Source organism: Podarcis raffonei, chromosome 4, assembly GCF_027172205.1.
Source record: "Podarcis raffonei isolate rPodRaf1 chromosome 4, rPodRaf1.pri, whole genome shotgun sequence".
In the NCBI taxonomy this organism is placed as follows: Eukaryota; Metazoa; Chordata; class Lepidosauria; order Squamata; family Lacertidae; genus Podarcis; species Podarcis raffonei.
Window position 1 is genome coordinate 29,250,247 of NC_070605.1, and position 22,111 is coordinate 29,272,357.

Here is a 22,111-nt window from a genome sequence, read left to right on the forward strand (position 1 = left end):
AACAGTTTAGGAAGTTGCAGTTATGAGTACTATATCAGTTATTTGTTTCTTTATATTTTAACTATCAGGGCACTGAATGAAATGTGGAAATGCCAAAATCTACTGCGGCACCAAGTAAAGGATATGGTTGACTTAATCAAGCAACCCAAAGTAAGTTTATTTCCTTTTTAACTTTTGTGCATACTACAAAATACTTAGTTCATGCTAATTTTTGTAGAAAGCTCAATATTCAACCGCGGTTGTGAAACTGCTATCCCTTTTAAGAAGTGTCAAATAAGCAAAAGGAAAGTAGAAATTATGAACACTCTTAAGGCAGCAATTATCCCATTTAGCTATTGTCTATTTCATTGTTCTGTATGGGACAATGACAATAAAGATATCGTATATCATCCTTTTAACATATTAATAAACATGTGAGAGATTAGGGTGTTTTAGAAAATAAAAGCATTAAAAACATTTATTTAATTGTATTTACTAAATTTTATTATTTTATAACAATAATAAAAATAAAAGGACTGTCAGTTCACTATTGAACTAGGACCAGGGAAATCCATGCTCAGATCACTGCTCAGCAATGAAGTTCACTGGATGACCGTGGGCCAACTCATTGCCTCTCAGTCTACCCTACCTCACAAAGTTGTTGTGAAGATAAAATGGGCTGAGGGGATGAGAACCATGTATGTGTTCCTTGCAGGAAAGGCAGGATAACAATGAAGTGAGTGAATGAATGTGTAGTAAATATCCCTATTAATATTGGCTCTGTGGTAAAGACATCTTTCGTACAATCTAGGACAGCCGTAAGGTTTCAGACTAAATCATACTTGGAGTAGACCTTCAGTCCATGGATTTCACGAATTCTGCTTTCAGTATGACTTATTTCAGGGGAAGGTAATCATTTTTCTCTACAGGACAGATTATGATCAGGATCTGCCTAGGTGGGTCCACCCACCTGTAGCAATTCCCTTTCATTCTGATCTTAAGTGGAAGGAGGGGAGGTTTGCAGAAGTCTTTTGAATCTCCCTCTACCTTTAAGATCAGAGCTGGTCCTTAAACTACTGATTTCCTTTTCTTAACAAGCTTTCAGTGTACATCTGGATTTACTTGTCTGTATATTAATCTGGAAGCTTTGGAAAGAATGTTTCTGTACCTCTAAGGTTGAAACATGCTTACTTTGGCAAACGAGAGTTTACAGTCCTCGAGATGAGGCTTAACAGCCCAAGACATCCAAAGAGGCTTAGGGAATAATGGGAGGAGGAGACGTGGTTGTTAGGAAAAGGATTTTTAAAAATGGCTTCTTAAGGCTTTTTATATGAAAGACAAGTAAGGAGGACGTGATAGAAACTTATAAAAAATGGAGATATTTCTTCACCCCTCTCAACATTAAAACGGAGGGTTGTATTTTACACAGCGTATAATTAATGGGGTTTGCTGCTGCTGCAAGATTTTGGTGATGACTTTGTCTTAGATGGTTGACAACCAGAAGTGTTGGGCTTGTTCCTTTGGGAAACAGGATGCTGGTGGACCTCTTGTCTGGTTCAGTATGGCTCTTCATGAGAATTTTTGTTTGCTTGAAAAGACATTTAAATGGCTCTTAGAGAGCTTGTAGTGAATTAAAAAGAGAACTGTTTTGGCAGTTAAGTCTTTGCTTTCCTTCAAGGCTCAGTTGGAAATTAAACTGCTCTTAGGCTAGGATGAACATAACCGTCGGTTAGTATAGTTCATCCTTTTTTGAGGTGGTAGCCTGAATTGAAGAAGAACCATTGGCCCTAGACTTGCTGTCAGCTTTTCTTCTTCCCAAGTGGAGCTGTTGTGTTCAAAATAGCTAAAGTGATAGCAAAATGTAGCTCTGCTATTTAGGGCATGGAGTGATGCATGGATATGGACAAGACATTTGCACGTTAAAATTTGATGGATGTGTTGGAATGCATCCCTTGCCTCAGAATTGTATGCGTTGCCATGGAGCCATTATTGTTTTCCCCCTCATCCTGAAACATTCTTCCTTAAGATTAAGAAAGTAATATGTGGAATAATTTCAAATTTCTGTTGTCCCTCTATAGCTCCCCATACTAGAGTAACTATCAAAGCTTTTTTTAAAGAAATGGTGTTCTTCAGTCTATTAAGCAGCAAAATTGTGGTAGTAACGGCAACTCGGAAGGAGCATGTTTTCCATGGGATTGTATATCTAAATCTGTGATCTGTGAAAGGGTCTTTAAAGCAGATTACGCAGAATTCTGACAGGTAATCAGTGACTTATGCTGCCTGGCTTTTCTGATAAGGAGTAGAAAAGCTTGATTCAAATAAATTGCTTCGTTTGTGCTTAATCCTCTGGAAAACTTTGCAGCAAGAACCTGACAGACTTCAGCACCAGTATTGGATTTCATTCCTGCTTAATTATGGGTGTGAATTGTTTGAGTTGTTCTGTAGGCTAGACTGTACTTCAGAACTTTTAGCGGTTGCCATTAGAAACATTGCCTCGCCATTCTTTTCCAGTTGACTCAAAAGTCAAAACTGAGTTGTAGAATTTCTTGATGGCTTAAAAAAAAACATTCTGAGAAATTTTGCATGAAGTGAGATAGGGATATGGCAAATGAAATCATTTCTGACAGCTATCTGGTTTCAATCAAATAAGCTCAAATTATATTTATTGCTACGTGCTGGCATTTTATTCCTTTTTAAAAATAAGTATTTTTCAGGATTTATTTATTTTTTAAATAAAGGAGTCCTCCTTTTCCCATTATAACTAGATTGCCCCTTTCTGACAGGTGTTCATACTTCCCTGTTTATAGGCAAATTAGTAGGGAGTTCATGTGTTGGCAATGTAAAAATGAGAACATTTTTGGATTATGATGGTATTTTATTAGAAAAACAGCAACGGTTTATTGCACACTGAATTAATGAAATGAAATAACACAGTCACGAGTATCATTGATGATGTAAAACATCTTTTTAATATAAAATAAAATGGAACATTCATATTGCTGCCTTCTCCAACCTGGTGCCCTCTATATTTTGAACTATAATTCCCACCAAGCCAGCATGGCCAATGGTCAGATGATGGGAACTGTAGTCCACAGAGTACCAGGTTGGAGAATGCTAAATGGAATTTAGTTATTCAAAGAGGGCTGGTTCTTAGTATTTTTCTTTGCAATAACTTTTTTGTGTAATTTTTCAAATTGGCAACACTGTAACTGTTGCTACTATTTATATTATGGTAAGGTGATAAATATACTTTTAAAGGCAGCAACCTGAATATGGTTTAAAGAAACACTACAGATGGTTTTGCCTGCTGTTAAAAAAAGAAATACACTGGTAAAAATAGAGTAGATTATGGTCTTTGTTAGGTGGCTACTGCAGAAACCCACATTTTGGGGTTATTATTATTGCTTGGTCTTTTCCTTGGTCTTTAATTTTTTTCCTGATGGTTTCCAACAGCAGAAACCTGCTTGTCAAAATGTAAACCAATTGTGAGTAAATATGCTTAGGAATGTAGCATATATATCTATATACCCATCATGGTTTTAAGAGCAGCGGTGGACTCTGAACAATGACCTTATGCTCTGTGTTAAAATCCAGCTTTATATTGTATTCATCTTCTATATAAGTATGATGTATAGAAATGATGTTATCTATTTCTGAAATGATGGTGCAGCATTATACCTGATGCTGTGTGAGTTCACAATGCGAAGTCTTGACATTCAAAAGTGCTTTCTCATTTAATTTCCAGACAGATGCCAGTAGTAAAGCTATATTTTCAAAAGTGATGGTAATAACAAGTAAGTTTAAAAAAATGTTTTAAAGCTTTAATACTTTAACACTGTTTCCTTGCTAATTGTTTTGTTCAACTGTTGATTCAGGTCCTTTCTAATTTGGAGGGAGTATTAAGACAGTGAGGTCTGAAATGCCCCAGAACAAGTTGTGTGAAGAATATTGTTAGCATAAGCACATATATAATCAGACCAGTTAGTGGTTTGAAATTTAGAACTGAGGAGTAGTGGGGGAATATTTTTTCACTGGGGGTATCTAACTACAGTAATACCTCTGGTTGCGAACTGTCCTCCTTGGGAACACTGCGGGTTACGAGCTCAGCTAACCTGGAAATAGCTGCTCCTGGTATCGAACTTTGCCCCGGGATGCGAGCGAAAATCACGCACCAGAGGCATGCGCGCAGTGGGAGGCCCCATTAGCGAAAGCACACCTCAGTTTAAGAACAGTTTCCAGTTATGAATGGACCTCTGGAACGGATTAAGTTTGTAACCAGAGGTACCATTGTAACATGTTCTGTCAGACATTTGTGCCGTGATATGTTTGCCACAGGCTTAAGATGCTTCAAAGTGGCCCATCGCTGAAGCTTGCTAGCCACAGTAGAAGCTAACTACAACTGGTTTGGGGGTGGGGTTTTTGTTTGTTTGTAAGTATTAGGCGTCTTAATTTTTTTCTATTAAGTGATATAAAAGTCCCATTGAACCTAAACGTATTTCACTTCCTTAAAGGAAACTTGCCAGATCCTGGCAAAGCACAAGATTTCATGAAGAAATTCACACAAGTTCTCGAAGATGATGACAAAATTAAGCACCAGTTGGAAACACTTGTTAGTCCAACGTGTTCGTGCAAACAAGCTGAAGGATGCGTGGTAAGAATAGGTATTAAAGCATAACTTTTTGGGTATTGAATTGTCTTGTCTGTCAATTAACTGTTGGCTAACATTGAATATTGCAGCGAGAAATTACAAAGAAGCTAGGAAATCCCAAGCAACCTACAAACCCATTTCTGGAAATGATAAAGTTCCTGCTGGAGAGGATAGCCCCCGTGCACATTGATACAGAATCTATCAGGTACCTCTTTTCACTTAATTTAGTGGTAAAATTCAATAAAACTGGCAGGAGGTATTGCACAGACAGGTTTATTATTGATGAGAAAATTTACTTTATTCCTCTCTTGATGATTATATTATAAATAGTAATAACTATAAAGCTGAGACAAAGAAAATTGCAGAAATTAAATTTTTACCACTTTTCATAAGGAAAAATGAAGTAAGTCCTCTGAATAGGGAGAAATTTCAGGGGTGGAGGCCAAACATATTAGCAATGTGTTGGGGCAGGGAGTTGCTTATGGTGGCAATAGATTCATTGTTTTAGAATTTAATTTAATTTTTTGCACTAGATAAGAAAGGCTTTTGCAGTCATTGCTGTTAGCAGGAGCAGCAAGAGAGGAGCTCTTCTGGGCAGCCATAGTTTTCCCACCCCAAAGGCTGCTGAAATTATGCTACGTACTTTGTGTGTAGCATTATTCGAGAGGTATATGGGGCAGGTGGGGAATCACAGCTACCCAGAAAAGTCCTCTTTTGGTGTCAGTGAATTCTCACAACATTACAGGTAAGATTTGTTTTTTAAAGTAAGCATGTTCCCTTACAAAAAACAATGAATAGGTACAGCTGCTCCACCCATGAAATCAACAAAATGTTTCTCCCAAATTTGTCGCTTCATCACTAGTTGTAACCGGTAAAAACAGCAATAGTTGAATAACAGAACTGTGCATTTATAACAATGTTTATGATCAACATAATGGACATCACCTAAATAATTTTAATAATAAATTTTTAAAAATCACTTTAAATTACCATTAATTCAGTGTTCTGGCTTTCCATTTAGGATGTTTGCTTAGCTATAAAAAACATAAAGGTAATAGAAAGTATTATTCATGGTAAGGTAAAGGACGGTCCTTTACTTTTACAAAGGCGACTATGGGTTATTCATAGTAGTACATCACAATCAGTACTGTCAGTTGAGATTTAATCAAAGCTTTTTAAGAATGTATAGTTATTTACTTGCTAAGGAAGGAAAATGTCTATCTTAATATGTCATGCAACTTTAGCAAGGAATCAAAAAGGATGTTTTGGTACTAGTAATGTAAATAGCACTAGCTATAGCTCAGCAAGTATAAAATTATCTGCTGGTGATTAACTTTGATCTTGTCCTTTGTTAGTGCCCTAATTAAACAAGTGAACAAATCTATAGATGGAACAGCAGATGACGAGGATGAAGGTGTACCGACTGATCAGGCAATCAGGGCAGGTCTTGAATTGCTTAAGGTAAGGAGCTCCTCTTGTAGTTAGTGTAGTTATTGGAAAAATGGAAGCTGTGGTTGGGATGGTCTAAAGCAGGGGTGGCCAACTCCCAAGAGACTGTGATCTACTCACAGAGTTAAAAACTGGCAGTGATCTACCCCTTTTTGGGGGGTTCGGGTCAAAGCTGTTGAGGTTTTTTCAGGGAGGAGGTAAAATGTTGAGCTTTTTTTAGGGGAACCACAGTTGTTCAGCTTCTTTGGGGGGAGCCAATGATCTGCTAGTTATCTACCGCAGACGTCCAGTGATCTACCGGTAGATCATGATCTACCTGTTGGACATGCCTGGTCTAAAGCATGAGACAAACATGTGAGTATTATGTAGGCTGGGGTGTGTGTCGTATTTAGGGTGCAGCTGTTGCATAGCCAGATCATATTATTGATGATAAATGGAGAGAATGAGTGCTGTGTTAGTCTGTCTTGCCATATGTTCCCTGTGCATTTTTATTTTATAGTTGAGAGCTGCTGTTATATTATTTGGAGCGTTGCCACTGGCTACAACTTGGCATTTAGTGGATGTATTTTTTGCCGTTGATTTCTCCTGGTATATAAAAGATTACTTAATAATTGAGCTGAGTAAATATAGTAATATAATGGTTTGGTTTGTATGGGGGTGTTGTGAGAATAAACTTTAAAAGAACCATATTGCTTACTTTGCAGGTGCTTTCGTTTACACACCCTATCTCATTCCATTCAGCTGAAACTTTTGAATCCCTCCTGGCTTGTCTGAAAATGGATGATGAAAAGGTGGCGGAAGCTGCACTGCAAATTTTCAAGAACACGGGGGGCAAAATTGAAGAGGATTTCCCACACATCAGATCGTGAGTTAAATACAGTACCTTTAGGCCGTCCATATTAAATTACAGTTTTAGAATTCTTGGGCAGAATTTAGCTCTTAGGGAAGTCAGTAATGAAACACTTAATTTTGATGACGTCGGGTTGCACCTGTTGCTTCCACTAAATAACAGGGCACTGTCACCACCCTGGAACAGAAACAAGCCGAAGTCTGGCTTGTGTTATATATGAATCTGGGATCGTGGTTTATTTCTCTCCCCCAAAAAATTCATAAACAGTAAGCAAGGAGCAAACCTGGGCTTGTAATTGTAGTTTGTCTGAAGATAAACAAAGTATGAGCCTGGGTTCGCATATAAACGACAAATCAGACGGGCTTGTTCCCTGCCTGACGTGGCATGAGTGGAGCAGGAAAGAAGCCAAGTGTGGACTTTTTGAGCAGGGCACAACAGCATGCTTCTCATTCATGTTAAAACATAGTTTATGTTAACTGTGGTTTAATTTTATCTGAGAACCAGGCCATTATGTTAAAACAAAGCAAGCTCTACTGATGATAGTTGCCAGGACACAGCTGGAGATGATGTATTTCTGTTGAAATTGGTTGACTTTTATTTTTCACAGTCAACTTGAGGCCTCCATTGTTCGGTTTTCCTTAGCATAGTGCTGAGAGAAATGCTCCTCATATTGCTTAAAGTAAAAAAACATTTTAGAAAGGAAAGTCATAGATTTTAATACAAACGAGACAGATATTTCGGTGCACCAATTATCCTGAGAGACTGGAAATACATCCATGGATCTTCAAAATGATAACCACAGACTTTCAAACCCTATGGATTTTGGCTTGGTGGGTTTGCTCTCTGCATTCAGGGAAGACCTGTTTTTTTCAGACTACTGTGGAAGAAAAATTAAATACTTGAATACAGCTTTCGTGTTTCTCCCCCTCCACTTTGCAAAAAAATAATAATGAAACATTTTGACTGTTAAATTTATATCTATTTATATTTATATCTATTATATCTATTGAGAGCCAGTGTGGTGTTGTGGTTAAGAGCGGTAGACTTGTAATCTGGTGAACCGTGTTCGCTTCCCCGCTCCTCCACATGCAGCTGCTGGGTGACCTTGGGCTAGTCACACTTCTCTGAAGTCTCTCAGCCCCACTCACCTCACAGAGTGTTTGTTGTGGGGGAGGAAGGGAAAGGAGAATGTTAGCCGCTTTGAGACTCCTTTGGGTAGTGATAAAGCGGGATATCAAATCCAAACCCTTCTTCTTCTTCTATTTAAAGCAAACAAAAGAAATGTGGCAAATATACATTAATAAAAAAAACTTTTTACTTTTAGTGCTTTGCTTCCAGTTTTGCATCATAAAGCTAAGAAAGGACCCCCTCGCCAGGCCAAGTATGCTATTCACTGCATCCATGCAATATTTTCCAGTAAAGAAACACAATTTGCACAGATATTTGAGGTAATTGGGGAGGGGGGTTCTTGGTGGGGGGAGGGGAATTTTATAGCGCATTTGTATTTTTCTGGGAAACTGCCATAACTAAATGCTTGATACCCGAAAATATTGCAGTTATGAGTGGAGTTAAAATGTGCTTCTTGAAGAACATTTGGTTCCATTCCTTGTTCTGTTTGTTTGGGGAAGAGCTATAGCTCCCTGGTGGGACATCTTCCTTGCCTAGAGACCCTTCTGGGTTTGGATGAACTGAACTACATGGACCAAAGATCTGACTCAATATAAGGCAGTTTCCTATGTTTCTGTGTTCTGAACAAAAGTGATTATTTTTAACTTAGTTTAAAAGACTGCTAATTAAGGGTATGTCAATTAAGTTTACTTTCATTAATATTTATTAATACTCAATGGCTGTATTTATTTTTTAGCCACTGCATAAGAGTCTAGATCCAACCAACCTTGAACACCTGATTACACCTCTGGTTTCCATTGGCCACATAGCCTTGTTGGCACCCGATCAGTTTGCTGCCCCATTAAAGTCCTTGGTGGCCACCTTTATTGTTAAAGACTTGTTAATGAATGACAGGGTAAGAACTTTTTTTTTTACTCATAACTTTATTTTTTACAGCAAGAAATTCAGAAACAGGGAAAATAAAGTACTACTTAAAATAATGTCTGCATAAACCTTTTCTTCACACAAGAGCGAAAAGCATAAATATATTTTTCAGACTGTGTCAAATAAGCCTGCCTGGGTTAGTAACCAAATTACTTTAACCTAATATTAATTCAAAGCAGTAAATCCTTGAAAAAAAATTCCCATCATCTCTTTTTCACCCCTCCCTTCCCCCTTTTTATTAAAATACAGAAAACCAGATTCTCTGCTATCACGAACTGGTACATGGATTCTCTTGAATATTACAGTGTTCATAAATTCAAAGCATGCATATCTCTGAATTATAATCCTCGATTTCAACTTTTATAAAGTATCACAAACGCTGCATTTGACACAATGCTAAGTCAAGTTTTGTTTAGCTCTCAGGGGTCACAGAACATGTTTTTCCTTGCAAACATGAACATATATACAGCATTTTTTCCACAAGAGAAAACAAGCCAGCATTAGGTGTGCAGGATCCTAACTTACTCAACATACCATGGCTAAAACAAGCGATGGTTTAGCATTGCTGCAACTATAATCCATGCCTTCCGAGTATGTGATGTTTGTTGGTAAAAGAAAAATCCATTTAGCTTACATGGTTAAATTGGTGTATGCATAGGCACCCAGTCCTGTATTCCTGGTTTGGTTCACAAGAATAATATAATATATATCTATACAGAAGCTGTATATTAAGATGAAGTAGAGAAATAACAGTGGTCTTCTCTGAATATTGTATATGAAACGAATTATATAATTTTATTCAGATGCCAGGTAAAAAGACAACTAAGCTCTGGGTGCCAGATGAAGAGGTTTCTCCTGAGACACTTGCAAAGGTGAGTGACTTAAATACTTGTATTTACATAATTATCTTCCTATCACATCTTTTTTTATTTGTCTACAGTGCTACTTTTACTTTCAGTATTATTTGTTAAAATAACCATCTCACACACAAATGGATGTCGTTATTTATTAAATTGTGGACACCATACATTTTACAGTTAGATAGCCGAGGATTTAAAGCTTCTAATCAGATACAAATATAACTACTTCCTTGTAACTACTTTCTCAATCTTTGGCTTCACCTTATACAAAGGATGCTAGTTGTGCTCTGTTTAGAAAAAAAAGGTTACTATGTGAGAGCAATTGATACTACAAACCCACCTAAATGTCAGCTTTTGAAGGTTTATCTGTATGTGAATAGCTATGCATTCCTAGCCTGTCTTGAGTGTATTCAGAAATTTGCTGCTTTAACAGTGGCATCACCTAGTGCTGTATACCATTATCTGTGCTCAATGACAGACCTTTGAGATACAGGTAGGTAGCCGTGTTGGTCTGCCTTAGTCAAAACAAAAAAATTCCTTCCAGTAGCACCTTAGAGACCAACTAAGTTTGTTATTGCTGTGAGCTTTCGTGTGCATGCACACTTCTTCAGATTCTTCAGATCTTTGGGAAATAGTGATATAATTGACTGCTTAGTGTGGGAGATCCACTCTTTCCCCCATTTTGTGTTCATTTGTTTCTGAAGAGCCTAAATATGGATTTACAGTGGTTTTTATATCATGGAATTGTTATGGTCCATGAAGAATCCATGAAACTCCAGTAACTTGGAAGTCCAGTTCCTAATTAAATATAGCATTACATTTTTTCTTGCCTTTGCATTTTGTCCCCTGTCTTTCCTACTTTATCAGGCTTTGTGATTCTTCCTTAGTCCTGTCAGTCATTCTCTATGTACCATTTTACTTCTCTTCGAGGCCTACCACACAGTCACTAAATACATGTTGTGTTTAATGACTTCTGCCTCTCTGGTAGGGCAGGTTTTTTTCTTATGGCTGGAAGAACAACAGCAAGACACTCACTAGGGTGGTAGAGAACAGATAACTGCCACAGAAGTCATTCTTGGTTGACCTTTCAAATATGGTGTGTGCTTCGAAGTAGGGCAACTTGGTCAGGAAGGCCTGCAAACTTAGCAAAGGCACAAAAGCAAATTCTGCACTGATCACCAACCATTGACCATGCTGGCTGGATCTGATTAGAACTTGGAAACAGCTTTATAGTCTACTATCTTCAGTAGTCAGGGACGCGGGTGGCGCTGTGGGTTAAACCACAGAGCCTAGGACTTGCCGATCAGAAGGTCGGCGGTTCGAATCCCTGCGACGGGGTGAGCTCCCGTTGCTCGGTCCCTGCTCCTGCCAACCTAGCAGTTCGAAAGCACATCAAAGTGCAAGTAGATAAATAGGTACCGCTCTGGCGGGAAGGTAAACGGCATTTCCGTGCACTGCTCTGGTTCGCCAGAAGCGGCTTGGTCATGCTGGCCACATGACCTGGAAGCTGTACGCCAGCTCCCTCGGCCAATAAAGCGAGATGAGCGCCGCAGCCCCAGAGTCGGTCATGACTGGACCTAATGGTCAGGGGTCCCTTTACCTTGTGTGTGTGTGTGTGTGTGTGTGTGTGTTTTCTCCCATTCACCAGATTATGCGGTTTCCTATAAAGCTTTTTTTTTAATGAACAGCATTTTTAGAAAAGTGTCCTGCTATGTAATTACAGAGACATTATATTGATCTACTGTATTTGTTATAATTTGCCTCTGCTGTTTGTCATATTTGTTTCAGATCCAGGCCATCAAGATGATGGTTCGATGGTTGATAGGAATGAAGAACAACCTCAGTAAATCAGGAACTTCTACCCTGAGGTTGTTATCAACAATATTGCACAGTGATGGAGACCTGACAGAACAGGGGAAAATTAGGTATATAAATAATGGATTGAAAGCTAGTTTTGGGGTAATTTATTTCAGCTGGCATAGAAAGTGGAAACATGTTATAGCTCTGATCCAGTGATATGCCTGTGAAACAGAATCCTGCTGTGTGCTGCTGCACATATGTGGTCAACATGGAGGGTGGTAGTGTTTAAACAGGTTATTAAACTGCCAACTGGCCCCTCTGTTTACTTGCACATGTGGCTGTGGATTCCAAGTTCTTGAAGCTGTAGTAGACACTATCAGTTTTTCTTTCTTCTTAAGGATTTTTTGTTGTCCTTTATCACTTTCAAAGCACATAAAGTTTGCTAAACATTGTGGAGAAATCAGAAGATAAGACCGTCTCTGCCCACAGACTTGCAGTCTAATACACTGTGCACCAAAGAAAAATGGAAGGAAAGAGGAAAGCAAACAAGTTTAGGTCGCAATTTTTATAGTTTGAAATTGGCCCAGTTATATCTCAGCTTGTGCAGCTAAGATATGCAGAAGGTCTTTTTGCCATGCACACAGCCCCTTTGCCCCTCACTTCTCTGCAAATCACAAGTTAATCCAAAAAGTCTCTAATCATTCATTATTTTATGTTTTGTCTGAGCTTTGGAACAACCCAGGCCATGATTAAACCAATGTCAAACCATGGTTGAGTAGCCTGGCATGTCCCAGAGCTTGGCAACCATAGTTTCCCGTTCAATGATTAACTGAAGACTTCCTGGATTAATTGTGGCTCACAGGAAAGGGAGGAGTGAAACAGCTGCATGAAGAGGCCTTTGGATTTTTAAAGTTTGAGTCTCGGATCCAAGCTATTGGATACAGTTTGAATCATCTGGAACATTCAAATGGAAATCTTTTATTTTTCTGCTGCTATTATTTTTATTAGTTTCAGCTTTTAAATTAGGTTAGCTTATTTGTATTTCTTTTTTAAAAAGTTGTATTTATTTATGCAATTAATTGCTTTAATATATAATTTAAAAATTGTTAATACAGGTAGCTCGTGGAGGTTACATTCCTGGCCATCGTGCACATAAGCAAAATTGTGTAAAGCTAGCACGATCCCCCAGAACTCTCTCCACCTCCTGAGATCTGGTTGTTAAGCTTACTTAATGAGGTCTTGGCAAGTGACCTATCACACCCTCCCTGCAGCTTCACTTGCCCTCTTCCCCTTAGCCTTCCTCGATCCTCTTCTAGCTGCTGCTGCTGCTTCTTAGACTCCTGCTGCTTCTCTCCCTGCAAACCCACAAACTTTTTTTTGTTAAGCCCTCAAACTCGCTTATATATCTGGGTCTCCTTGTGCTGGGTTTTCCATGCTGCTGATTGGCTCCTTCCAGAGGCTGCTGGTGCTGCTCTTGTCATTGAAAGGAAGAGAAGGTGGGGGTGTTTTGGTGCCCAGACCCCCTGCTGCCCCATCTTTTGGCCCGCCCCACCCACTTCCTATTGAATTAATTACTTCCTGGCCAAATGCACAAAGCTGCAACCACGTTAGTGAAATAAGGGTGAGATGCGAGTTACCTGTACTTATTGTTCATTTGATACGCTGTGAGCCGCTTTGGACACAAATTTGGCATCCAAAGTGGCATCCAAATAAACTACTGATGGTGATATGTGAAGGCCAGCGCTCATCTCTGCTTTATAAGCTGAGCTATGGTTGTTTGAATACTGCCACGCTGAGAAGGCAGATCATGTGATCTTGACAGGTGACCCTTCCTGCCTTTTGGGTACGCATAATGGGGGTTATGAGAAAACAAATGTGAGCCAAGCATGAAGAGCCTTTGCACAATAATCTAATGGTTATTATCCTAATTAGTTCATATTTCATTTCTTATTTTTCAGCAAACCTGATATGTCTCGTCTGAGGCTAGCTGCTGCAAGTGCTATTGTGAAGCTAGCCCAGGAGCCTTGTTATCACGAAATCATTACGTTAGAACAGTACCAGCTGTGTGCATTAGCTATTAATGTAAGTTAAACAGAAGGGCATTGCTGGGCATTTGCATGCTAATTATACATAGCTTGACACAGTCAAAATTTTACAGTGTTAACGTGTGCAGCAAAGTACGTTGGACTTCTAAGAAAAGGTGAGCATATAGGGAACAAGTCATTGTTGTATAACATCTTTTTTCCCCCCCCAGGATGAATGTTACCAGGTTAGACAAGCATTTGCTCAGAAACTTCATAAAGGTCTAGCAAGGCTACGGTTGCCACTAGAGTATATGGCGATATGTGCACTGTGTGCAAAAGACCCCGTAAAAGAGAGAAGAGCACATGCGAGACAGTGCCTTGTGAAAAACATCAATGTGAGAAGGGAATATCTGAAGCAGCATGCAGCAGTTAGCGGTAAGAAATGAAATGGAATAAGCAGAAGTATGCAAAGGGTATTCTGATGGTCACAATGACACAGGCCCGGCCTAATCATTTCTAGATTAGGTTACTGTCCTGTGCTGTATGTGGGGCTGCCCTTAAAGCCAGTGAGAGCCAGTGTGGTGTAGTGGTTAGGAGCGGTAGTCTCGTAATCTGGGGAACCGGGTTCGTTTCCCCGCTCCTCCACATGCAGCTGCTGGGTGACCTTGGGCCAGTCACACTTCTCTGAAGTCTCTCGGCCCCACTCACCTCACAGAGTGTTTGTTGTGGGGGAGGAAGGGAAAGCAGAATGTTAGCCACTTTGAGACTCCTTAGGATAGTGATAAAGCGGGATATCAAATCCAAACTACTATACTACTACTACTACTACTACTACTACTACTACTACTACTTCTTCTTCTTCTCCTTCTTCTTCTTCTTCTTCTTCTTCTTCTTCTTCTTCTTCTTCTTCTTCTTCTTAAATTTCCTGGAAGCTTCAGCTGTGTATGTGCAGGAGCAAGGTTTCTGACCAAAGTTGCCTTTTGCCCAATATTGATGTCGTTGCCTATCAGTTATTTCTAGGTTTAGGGCTGCAACTTTTTTAAGCCTTCATTCAGAAGTTGGAATCTTCTGGCCCCTCACATATATGCACTTGTCTTTGTGGATGTATTTGCATGAGATTGAAAATGATTTGTATTGGAATCTATATAAATTGAATATTCTTTGATCGCTATTATGAAGCAGTCTAAACCTTACTATTTCCCCCTCAATTTTACACTTTCAGAAAAACTCTTGTCGCTTTTACCAGAGTATGTTGTTCCGTATACTATCCATCTTCTGGCTCATGATCCCGATTATGTCAAAGTTCAAGATATCGAACAACTGAAAGATATTAAAGAGTAAGACTTTCCAAAAAGATCAGATAAGTTATACAATTGATAGTATGTGTCAGTCTGTTTTCATATGCTGATTTGCAGTTTGTATTAGTTTCGCTAAGGAAATTGCTTTTTCAATTCTCTCTTTTCCCAGACTAGAGAAATCAGTTAATTATTTTTAACCATTGTGAATAGAGAATCATTGAATTGTAAAGTTAGTAGGGACTTCAAGGGTTCTTTAGTCCAACCCACTGCAATGCAGGAAACTAAGCTAAAGCATCCATGACACATGACCATGCACTTTTGCAGAGTATATGGTTGTGTTTTCTGACAGTTGTATATTTAATGAAGAATTTTTCTTTTAGGTGTCTTTGGTTCATATTAGAAATATTGATGTCTAAAAATGAAAATAATAGCCATGCATTTATCAGAAAAATGGTAGAAAACATTAAACAGACAAAAGATGCTCAAGGACCCGATGACCCAAAAATGAATGAAGTAAGTTGAATTAAAATATTTGGATGCTGCAAATAGTTTTAGACCTAACATGTCTCCATCCCAGGAATTAGGATAATTGAATTTTGTGTGTGTGTGTGTGTGTGTGAGAGAGAGAGAGAGAGAGAGAGATCAGTTACTCTATTATGATTTTTAGACACTTGCACAGTGCCTCTCCTGTTTCAAGAGTACTATATTATTAGGTATTAAGCTTTTTGTGAAGGTTGGCTGAGCAGCTGTGATTATCTAGGATGTTCATGTGCAATAAATAGACTCAATTAGTATCTATGTTATACGAATAAAACATATCAACAACATGAACACATGCAGGTGAACCCATACAAATAACAATGAAGTCTATGAACCAGTGGGTCACAAGTAAAAAGTTGCTTTCAGCTATGATTCTTCAGATTCATGCAACTCGTTGATAGCTTCTGATTCCTTGGGGAAGTTTCTTTAACAGATTCCAGCTTAACTCAGCAATAGGCACTAGCTCTCCCAAGATCGTTGTAAGATAAATGCAATCCTTTATCCTTGCTCTGTCATTCTTTATAATAAATTCCTACAATTATAGAATCGTAGAGAGAATCATAGACGCACAAGGGTCATCTAGTCCAAACCCCTGCACTACAGGAATCTTTTTGCCCAACACAGGGCTGCTGCTGCTGCTGCTTATCAGCTGTGCTTCTCTGTGAGATAATGTTGTTCAAAAATCAGCCTTGACTCCAAAAATCCAAAGAAACAGCCCTTTATCATATCATAGGATGTTCATGAACATCCCAGCTGATTTGCTTGAATTGTGCTTGGCAATTGTATAAGATGTTCTTAAGCTGCTGCTTTATAAATTTTGTTAGTTTTTTTAAAAAATGTATTTTATATTCCTCATAAGGGCTGTGCTGTAAAACAGGTGTCTTCAGGTTTTCAGATCCAGGACCCACTTTAATCCCAAACAAGCAATTGGGGACCCCATTTCTTAATCCTTTACCATATATTTACATGGTTGCCCTGCTCATGCTGTGATCCACTTGGATCAGGCTGTGACTCACTAGTTAAAGTGCTGTAAAAGGTGGAACATATTGGGCAGTGTGTTCTTTCAGGATAAAATGAACTTTGTATTCTACTTTTCTCTTAATACTGAAGGTTGATTCCATTTTTCGTAGAACTGAAATGGGGGGCTGGACCATTTTATCCCTCAGATAATATGATTATCTGGATTCCATAGTTGCAGGCATTCATATGCTGAGCAGAGAGGTGACATTATGTCATACGCTGCAATATCCATCTCCCTCGTGTAGATTGATGGTGTTACAAAATATATCTGAGCTTTTACATACAAAACTTGCTTTATTTATAGTACTCTAGATTTTTGATTGTCTCAAACAATAATTCTCTAAGTTTGACCCTTTCAAGACATTTGTGTTATAATTTAGGATGTTTTCTGATAGTGTTCAAAATCACTTTCTTTCCCTTCCCCAGAAACTTTACACGGTGTGTGATATAGCAATGAACATCATAATATCAAAGAGCACAACATATAGTTTGGAATCACCCAAAGACCCTGTACTTCCAGCTCGGTATTTCACTCAACCTGACAAGGTAAAATTTGGCTTGTGGACCTTTCCTTGCTGAATTGAGAAGTGAAGCCTACAGGTATGGGCTAGCTCTTCTGGAAGGCAAGAACAAAAGTTTTGACCTGCTTTCCAGAAGACGAGTGAAGACTTACCTGTGTGCTCCATCTTTGCTGACCAGAATAACATTTCATGGTAAGTGCAACTTATTACAAAGGGGAGCTGTTTTGTCCTATGGCAGTGGTTCTCAACCTGTGGGCCCCCAGATGTTGTTGGACTACAACTCCCATCATCCATAACCACTGGTCATGCTGGCTAGGAATGATGGGAGTTGTAGTCCCATCTGGGGACCCACAGGTTGAGAACCACTGTTCTCTGGTAACAAAACAATATAGTATCTAGAGGACTCTCAATTTTATAGACTTAAAGGATTATTAAATTCTACCCCATAATAATGTGTATAGCACAGGGTATTCAGTCTTTATAAAGTGCTGCTGGGCAACTGGCTGTTTTTCATTAAATTTATCTGCTGCCGTGATCATAATGTTGAATCAAAAATCTGTTCTGATACCTATAAAAATAAAGCTTTTTTACTAGTGTGGCTCCCAAGAGCCAACCAAGGATACTGACTAAACCACTATTGAAATATTTCTTCTAATTAGTTTTGTTTCTCTTTGCAGAATTTCAGTAATACCAAAAACTATCTGCCTCCAGAAATGAAATCATTTTTCACACCAGGAAAGGTGGGCTTTTGTATATACCTACTTAGTATTGCACCAAATTAAACTTATTTGTCTCACTCCCCCCTTTTTATTAAATGAGGGTTTTGAAGAAGAAGAAGAAGAAGAAGAAGAAGAAGAAGAAGAAGAAGAAGAAGAAGAAACCCTGCAGATTAGGGTGGTGGTTTTTAGATGAAACACACATGAGCACCAGGGAGCTGGCTTTTAAAAATGCCTAGAAAATAAAGTTATTTGGCTAGAGCTGAAAAACATAAAGAGAATAAACCAGACCAGTTACCTTTGGGGGAGCATTTCAGAATGGGGTGCCACATCCCACCTAATTTTTGGGGGGGAGCATCAGGAGAAGGCCCTACAGTAGTGATTTCAATGCATAGGCAGGTACATGTGACCAAAGTTGTCCTTCAGGCAGCCAGGTACAATTTGAATTGTCCTCGGAAGGTGATTGGCAACCGCCTGGTCTCAAAACTGGCAAGATGTGTTCCCTAGCTCCTGTTTCCAATTAGCAACCTATTCTGAATTAATAGACGTTTCCAGTGTACAAAATGCTATAATGCACTGCAGTGAACATGTCTTGAGAGCAGGGCATGGATGACTGTGGCCAGGATATGTCTGACTTTGCTCATGGAAGATGTTATGTGTGCAAGACTACAACACCTTTGGGGTAAAAACTGCAACTTTTGTCTAGCCTTTTGTCTTGTCTTGAAACTTAATTTTTCAAGTTGTATACGTTAGGCTCTGGGATTGCCTACCATAAACTGAAGGTTTGAAGATTAGTTTGTTACCCGAGAGACGGATATTCCTAATACTAAAAACAATAAGCTGAAACTGAGAATTTGCTTTTCCCCCTCCACCAGCCCAAAGCTGCCAACGTTCTTGGAGCAGTTAATAAGCCTCTTTCGTCAGCTGGCAAGCAGTCCCAATCCAAATCTTCACGAATGGAAACCGTAAGCAACGCCAGCAGTAATTCAAATCCATCCTCACCTGGAAGAATCAAAGGGAGGTGGGTACACAGCGAAACAATTAGCTTGTCAGTAGTTAATATATAAACCCTATATAAAACTTCCCCTTATACTGGTATTATTTAGTGGTATACTAGTGTTAACTTCCAGAGGAGTGTCATTTTTTGTATTTGATGGAACAAAATGTGCAGCCAAATTGGCAATTGGATCTTCAAATAGCCAGTTGGGCAGGTGGGTGCCACTAATGGTAATGTTATTGCAATGTTGGCTCTAATCTATTTTTTTGAGCCTGCTATGTCATTTCTGCGACAGCCATATGCTGTCATCATTGCCTGACACATCTGTTAAATGAATGAAATGAATCAATCAATCAACGTTGACGTTCTTGATACAACTTGGCCTACCAGGATAATGTAACAATAATACTCGAAAGCATGCCAAGTTACAGAATTGTATGTTAAGCTACTTTCATTTTTAAAAAATTTGAAGCAGGTTTTTGCTTAGGTCTAAATCAGGCTTCCTCAACCTTGGCCCTCTAGATGTTTTGAGACTACAGTCGACCTTCATCCCTGACCACTGGTCTTGCTAGCTAGGGTTCATGGGAGTTGTAGTCCCAAAACATCTGGAGGGCCGAGGTTGAGGAAGCATGGTCTAAATCTTGCCATTAGCTGTACTGTGTGGCTTCAGTTAAGCTGAAGTTGCTGTATTTCAGCCTAACGTTCCTTAGGATAGTGATGTGCTAAACAACATGAGAATTTCAGTTACCATGTACCAAGAGAAAGTGCTCTATAATAATAATTTCATAGAACTCTTGTATCTCTGGTCTTATGCAGATGTAACATTGCCTTATGACTGGCAGTGCCTCTCAGGGTTTTGAACCCGGGGCCAAGAATGTTCCCTCCTACTGAGACCCTGCCATTCCCTCTGCTACTTCCATACCAAAGAGACATTGTTGGGCATGGGGTTCTTTGTAAAGGCAGAATCCTACATGCTCCCTTGCTTGCTATACGAGATCGCCATTATTTTTCTTCCCAGCTGGGTGGGGTGGAACAGAACTGCAGAGCTCTTTACTGAAATGGCAACACAGAAAGTGCAGAAGTGAAATCCTTTATTTCTGGAGTTAGACAAACACAGGTGCAATTGGAGCTGCTGCTGTTGTTCCTTGAGATTTCCACAACAACAGTGGTGGAAGGGGTTGCAGGGAAGGAGAAAAATAAGCTCCTTTATTTCCCCTCCCCTGACATCATTGTCTGCCACAGGTTTCCTCCCCCTTCCTGGCCTTGCTTGTCCACCTGCTCGGTTGAACTGCCCCCCCGCTCAAGTGAACCATGGCTCGGGCAAGGCACAAAGGAACAGAAGGGTTGGGTGTGGCAGCTCCCCAGCAACCATCCTGCTCTGCTGCCACTGAGGCTGCAGTGGTGGCATTGGCAGGAGGTGCACAGCAGCGACAGAGCAGGGCGATTCCTGGAGATTTGCCATAAGCTGTCCTGGCTGTTCCTCCGCATCTCCCCTGCATTACCCACCACCCATGCTACTTGCCTGGGCTGCCCACCAGCTTCTCTGCCATCGTGCTGCAGTGTGCCAGCATCATTACAATTCTATTGTATAGTAAGAAAGGCATCCTATGAAACAAGCTGGTGTATGGATAGGGCTTGTTTTTCAGTGGCTTCCTTTGAGTTGAAATGGAACAAAAGGGAAGCTATTTTTCCCTACTTGAGAGGGGTATTCCTGTTCCTCTCATGGGCATAGCCAGGATTTTCGTTGTGGGGGCAGGCTTTTGTTAGGGGTCAAAGCCTCAGATTAGTATTGATTTTTCTAGATTTGGGAGGGGCAGCTGCCCCCACCCTGGCTACTCCTCATGCATTGGGGTCACTTGGATCAGGTTTTAGTCCCCAGTGAATGTACCCCTTTATTGTCTTCCTTTTAAGTGAATGGGTGCCATTCCTTCTTTTGGGAAAAAGTGTATTTCAGGAAAACAGTGCACTGAAGGTAGACTTTCTGCCTGCTAGGTCTTCAAGAGGCATAGTATATTTATGGTATAGCACTTGTCCTCCCACCCCCGGTATTCTTGAAATATGCAGGTATATCTGTCGTAATAGATGATAAATTTATGTTGGAGGCTAATAAAAATATGTTTTATCAGATTTAAGTTATCTAAAAATCTATTAAGAATAGTTTGTTGCTTCGGGCCTTTTCCTGAAGCCATTGTTAATTTGATACTAAATCAGAAGTGGCAGAATTAATGATATTTCTAAAAAGTCTTTGAATATGTGTGTTATAGACTTGATAGTACTGAAATGGACCACAGCGAAAATGAAGACTATACAATGGCTTCGCCTTTGCCAGGAAAGAAGAATGACAAGAGAGATGATTCTGAAATTGTAAGGATGAATTAAGTGTATTGTGGTTTCCCCCCCTCCAGTAGGTATCTAAATAAAAAGAAAAGAAAAGAATGCACATGAAAATCTCGTTGAAAATTTAAAATGGCACCAGCTTTTGAAAATTAGCACATTTGCTTTTGAAGCACCAACTCCGGTCAATGCCTGTCCACATGGCCAGTGGTTAGCAAGGGTGGAAGTAGGAGTCAACCACATCTGGAGGGCACCAGTCTGGGGACAACATGAACTAAGAAGATGCAAAACTGTTTAGGTTCCATAGGTTATACTTGCTGCAGGTTTGGTTTTGCACATTCTCAGGCAGGAGGACAAACATGTACAGGTGTTGCAAGTCACTGCAGCAGCTCCCTTGCTGCCCATGTCTCTTGGTCCTACATACACCATGAGACAGCACTCCAGGCCTTACCCCTCCCCCTCAGATCATGTGCTTTGCACAACCCATAATCAAGCCTCAGCAACCAGCTTTAATCCAAAAGTCACAATCTCAGTCTCTTCCACCGATACATTGGAAATGCCCCTTTTACATGTCCTGGTCATGAACTCTCAGAGATTGCAAGCAGCTAAGTAAAACTGCTGCAGGCTACTAACTCCTCCCCCAATGTACTTTAACCTTGCTTTTAACCCCCTCCCCCTCAGATTATGTGCTCTCACAATACAGTGGTACCTCTGGATGCGAACGGGATCCGCGTCTGAAGCGAACGCAACCCGCGTTTGTGCATGCGTGGGTTGCGATTCGCCGCTTCTGCGCATGCGCATGATATCATTTTGACCGTCTGCGCATGTGCGAGCGGTGAACCCCGGAACGCGCTCCGTTACTTCCGGGTCACTGCGGAGCACAACCCGAAAATACGTAACATGAAGCTACTTCAAACCGAGGTATGACTGTAAAGCCAAAAAGGTTAAGAGATAAGATTTTAAGTTAAAAGGATAAAATCCTGCAGCCCATTTTAGGAGGGCATCACTTGATCTTAAATATTT

The 22,111-nt window shown here is 39.8% G+C and overlaps 1 protein-coding gene across 1 annotated transcript in view; it reads left to right on the top strand.

Moving 5' to 3' along the window:
- Positions 1 to 22,111, top strand: part of PDS5B (PDS5 cohesin associated factor B) — a 71,078-nt gene that overhangs the window by 44,176 nt on the left and 4,791 nt on the right. Inside the window, exons 14-31 of the mRNA XM_053386028.1 lie at positions 69 to 150; positions 3,725 to 3,773; positions 4,491 to 4,630; positions 4,717 to 4,832; positions 5,983 to 6,088; positions 6,781 to 6,941; positions 8,251 to 8,374; positions 8,791 to 8,949; positions 9,782 to 9,850; positions 11,627 to 11,763; positions 13,597 to 13,720; positions 13,893 to 14,097; positions 14,885 to 14,999; positions 15,341 to 15,473; positions 16,947 to 17,066; positions 17,719 to 17,781; positions 18,633 to 18,778; positions 21,019 to 21,118. Coding sequence (XP_053242003.1) covers positions 69 to 150; positions 3,725 to 3,773; positions 4,491 to 4,630; positions 4,717 to 4,832; positions 5,983 to 6,088; positions 6,781 to 6,941; positions 8,251 to 8,374; positions 8,791 to 8,949; positions 9,782 to 9,850; positions 11,627 to 11,763; positions 13,597 to 13,720; positions 13,893 to 14,097; positions 14,885 to 14,999; positions 15,341 to 15,473; positions 16,947 to 17,066; positions 17,719 to 17,781; positions 18,633 to 18,778; positions 21,019 to 21,118 — 2,149 coding nt within the window. The remainder of the gene's footprint in view (positions 1 to 68; positions 151 to 3,724; positions 3,774 to 4,490; positions 4,631 to 4,716; positions 4,833 to 5,982; positions 6,089 to 6,780; positions 6,942 to 8,250; positions 8,375 to 8,790; positions 8,950 to 9,781; positions 9,851 to 11,626; positions 11,764 to 13,596; positions 13,721 to 13,892; positions 14,098 to 14,884; positions 15,000 to 15,340; positions 15,474 to 16,946; positions 17,067 to 17,718; positions 17,782 to 18,632; positions 18,779 to 21,018; positions 21,119 to 22,111) is intronic.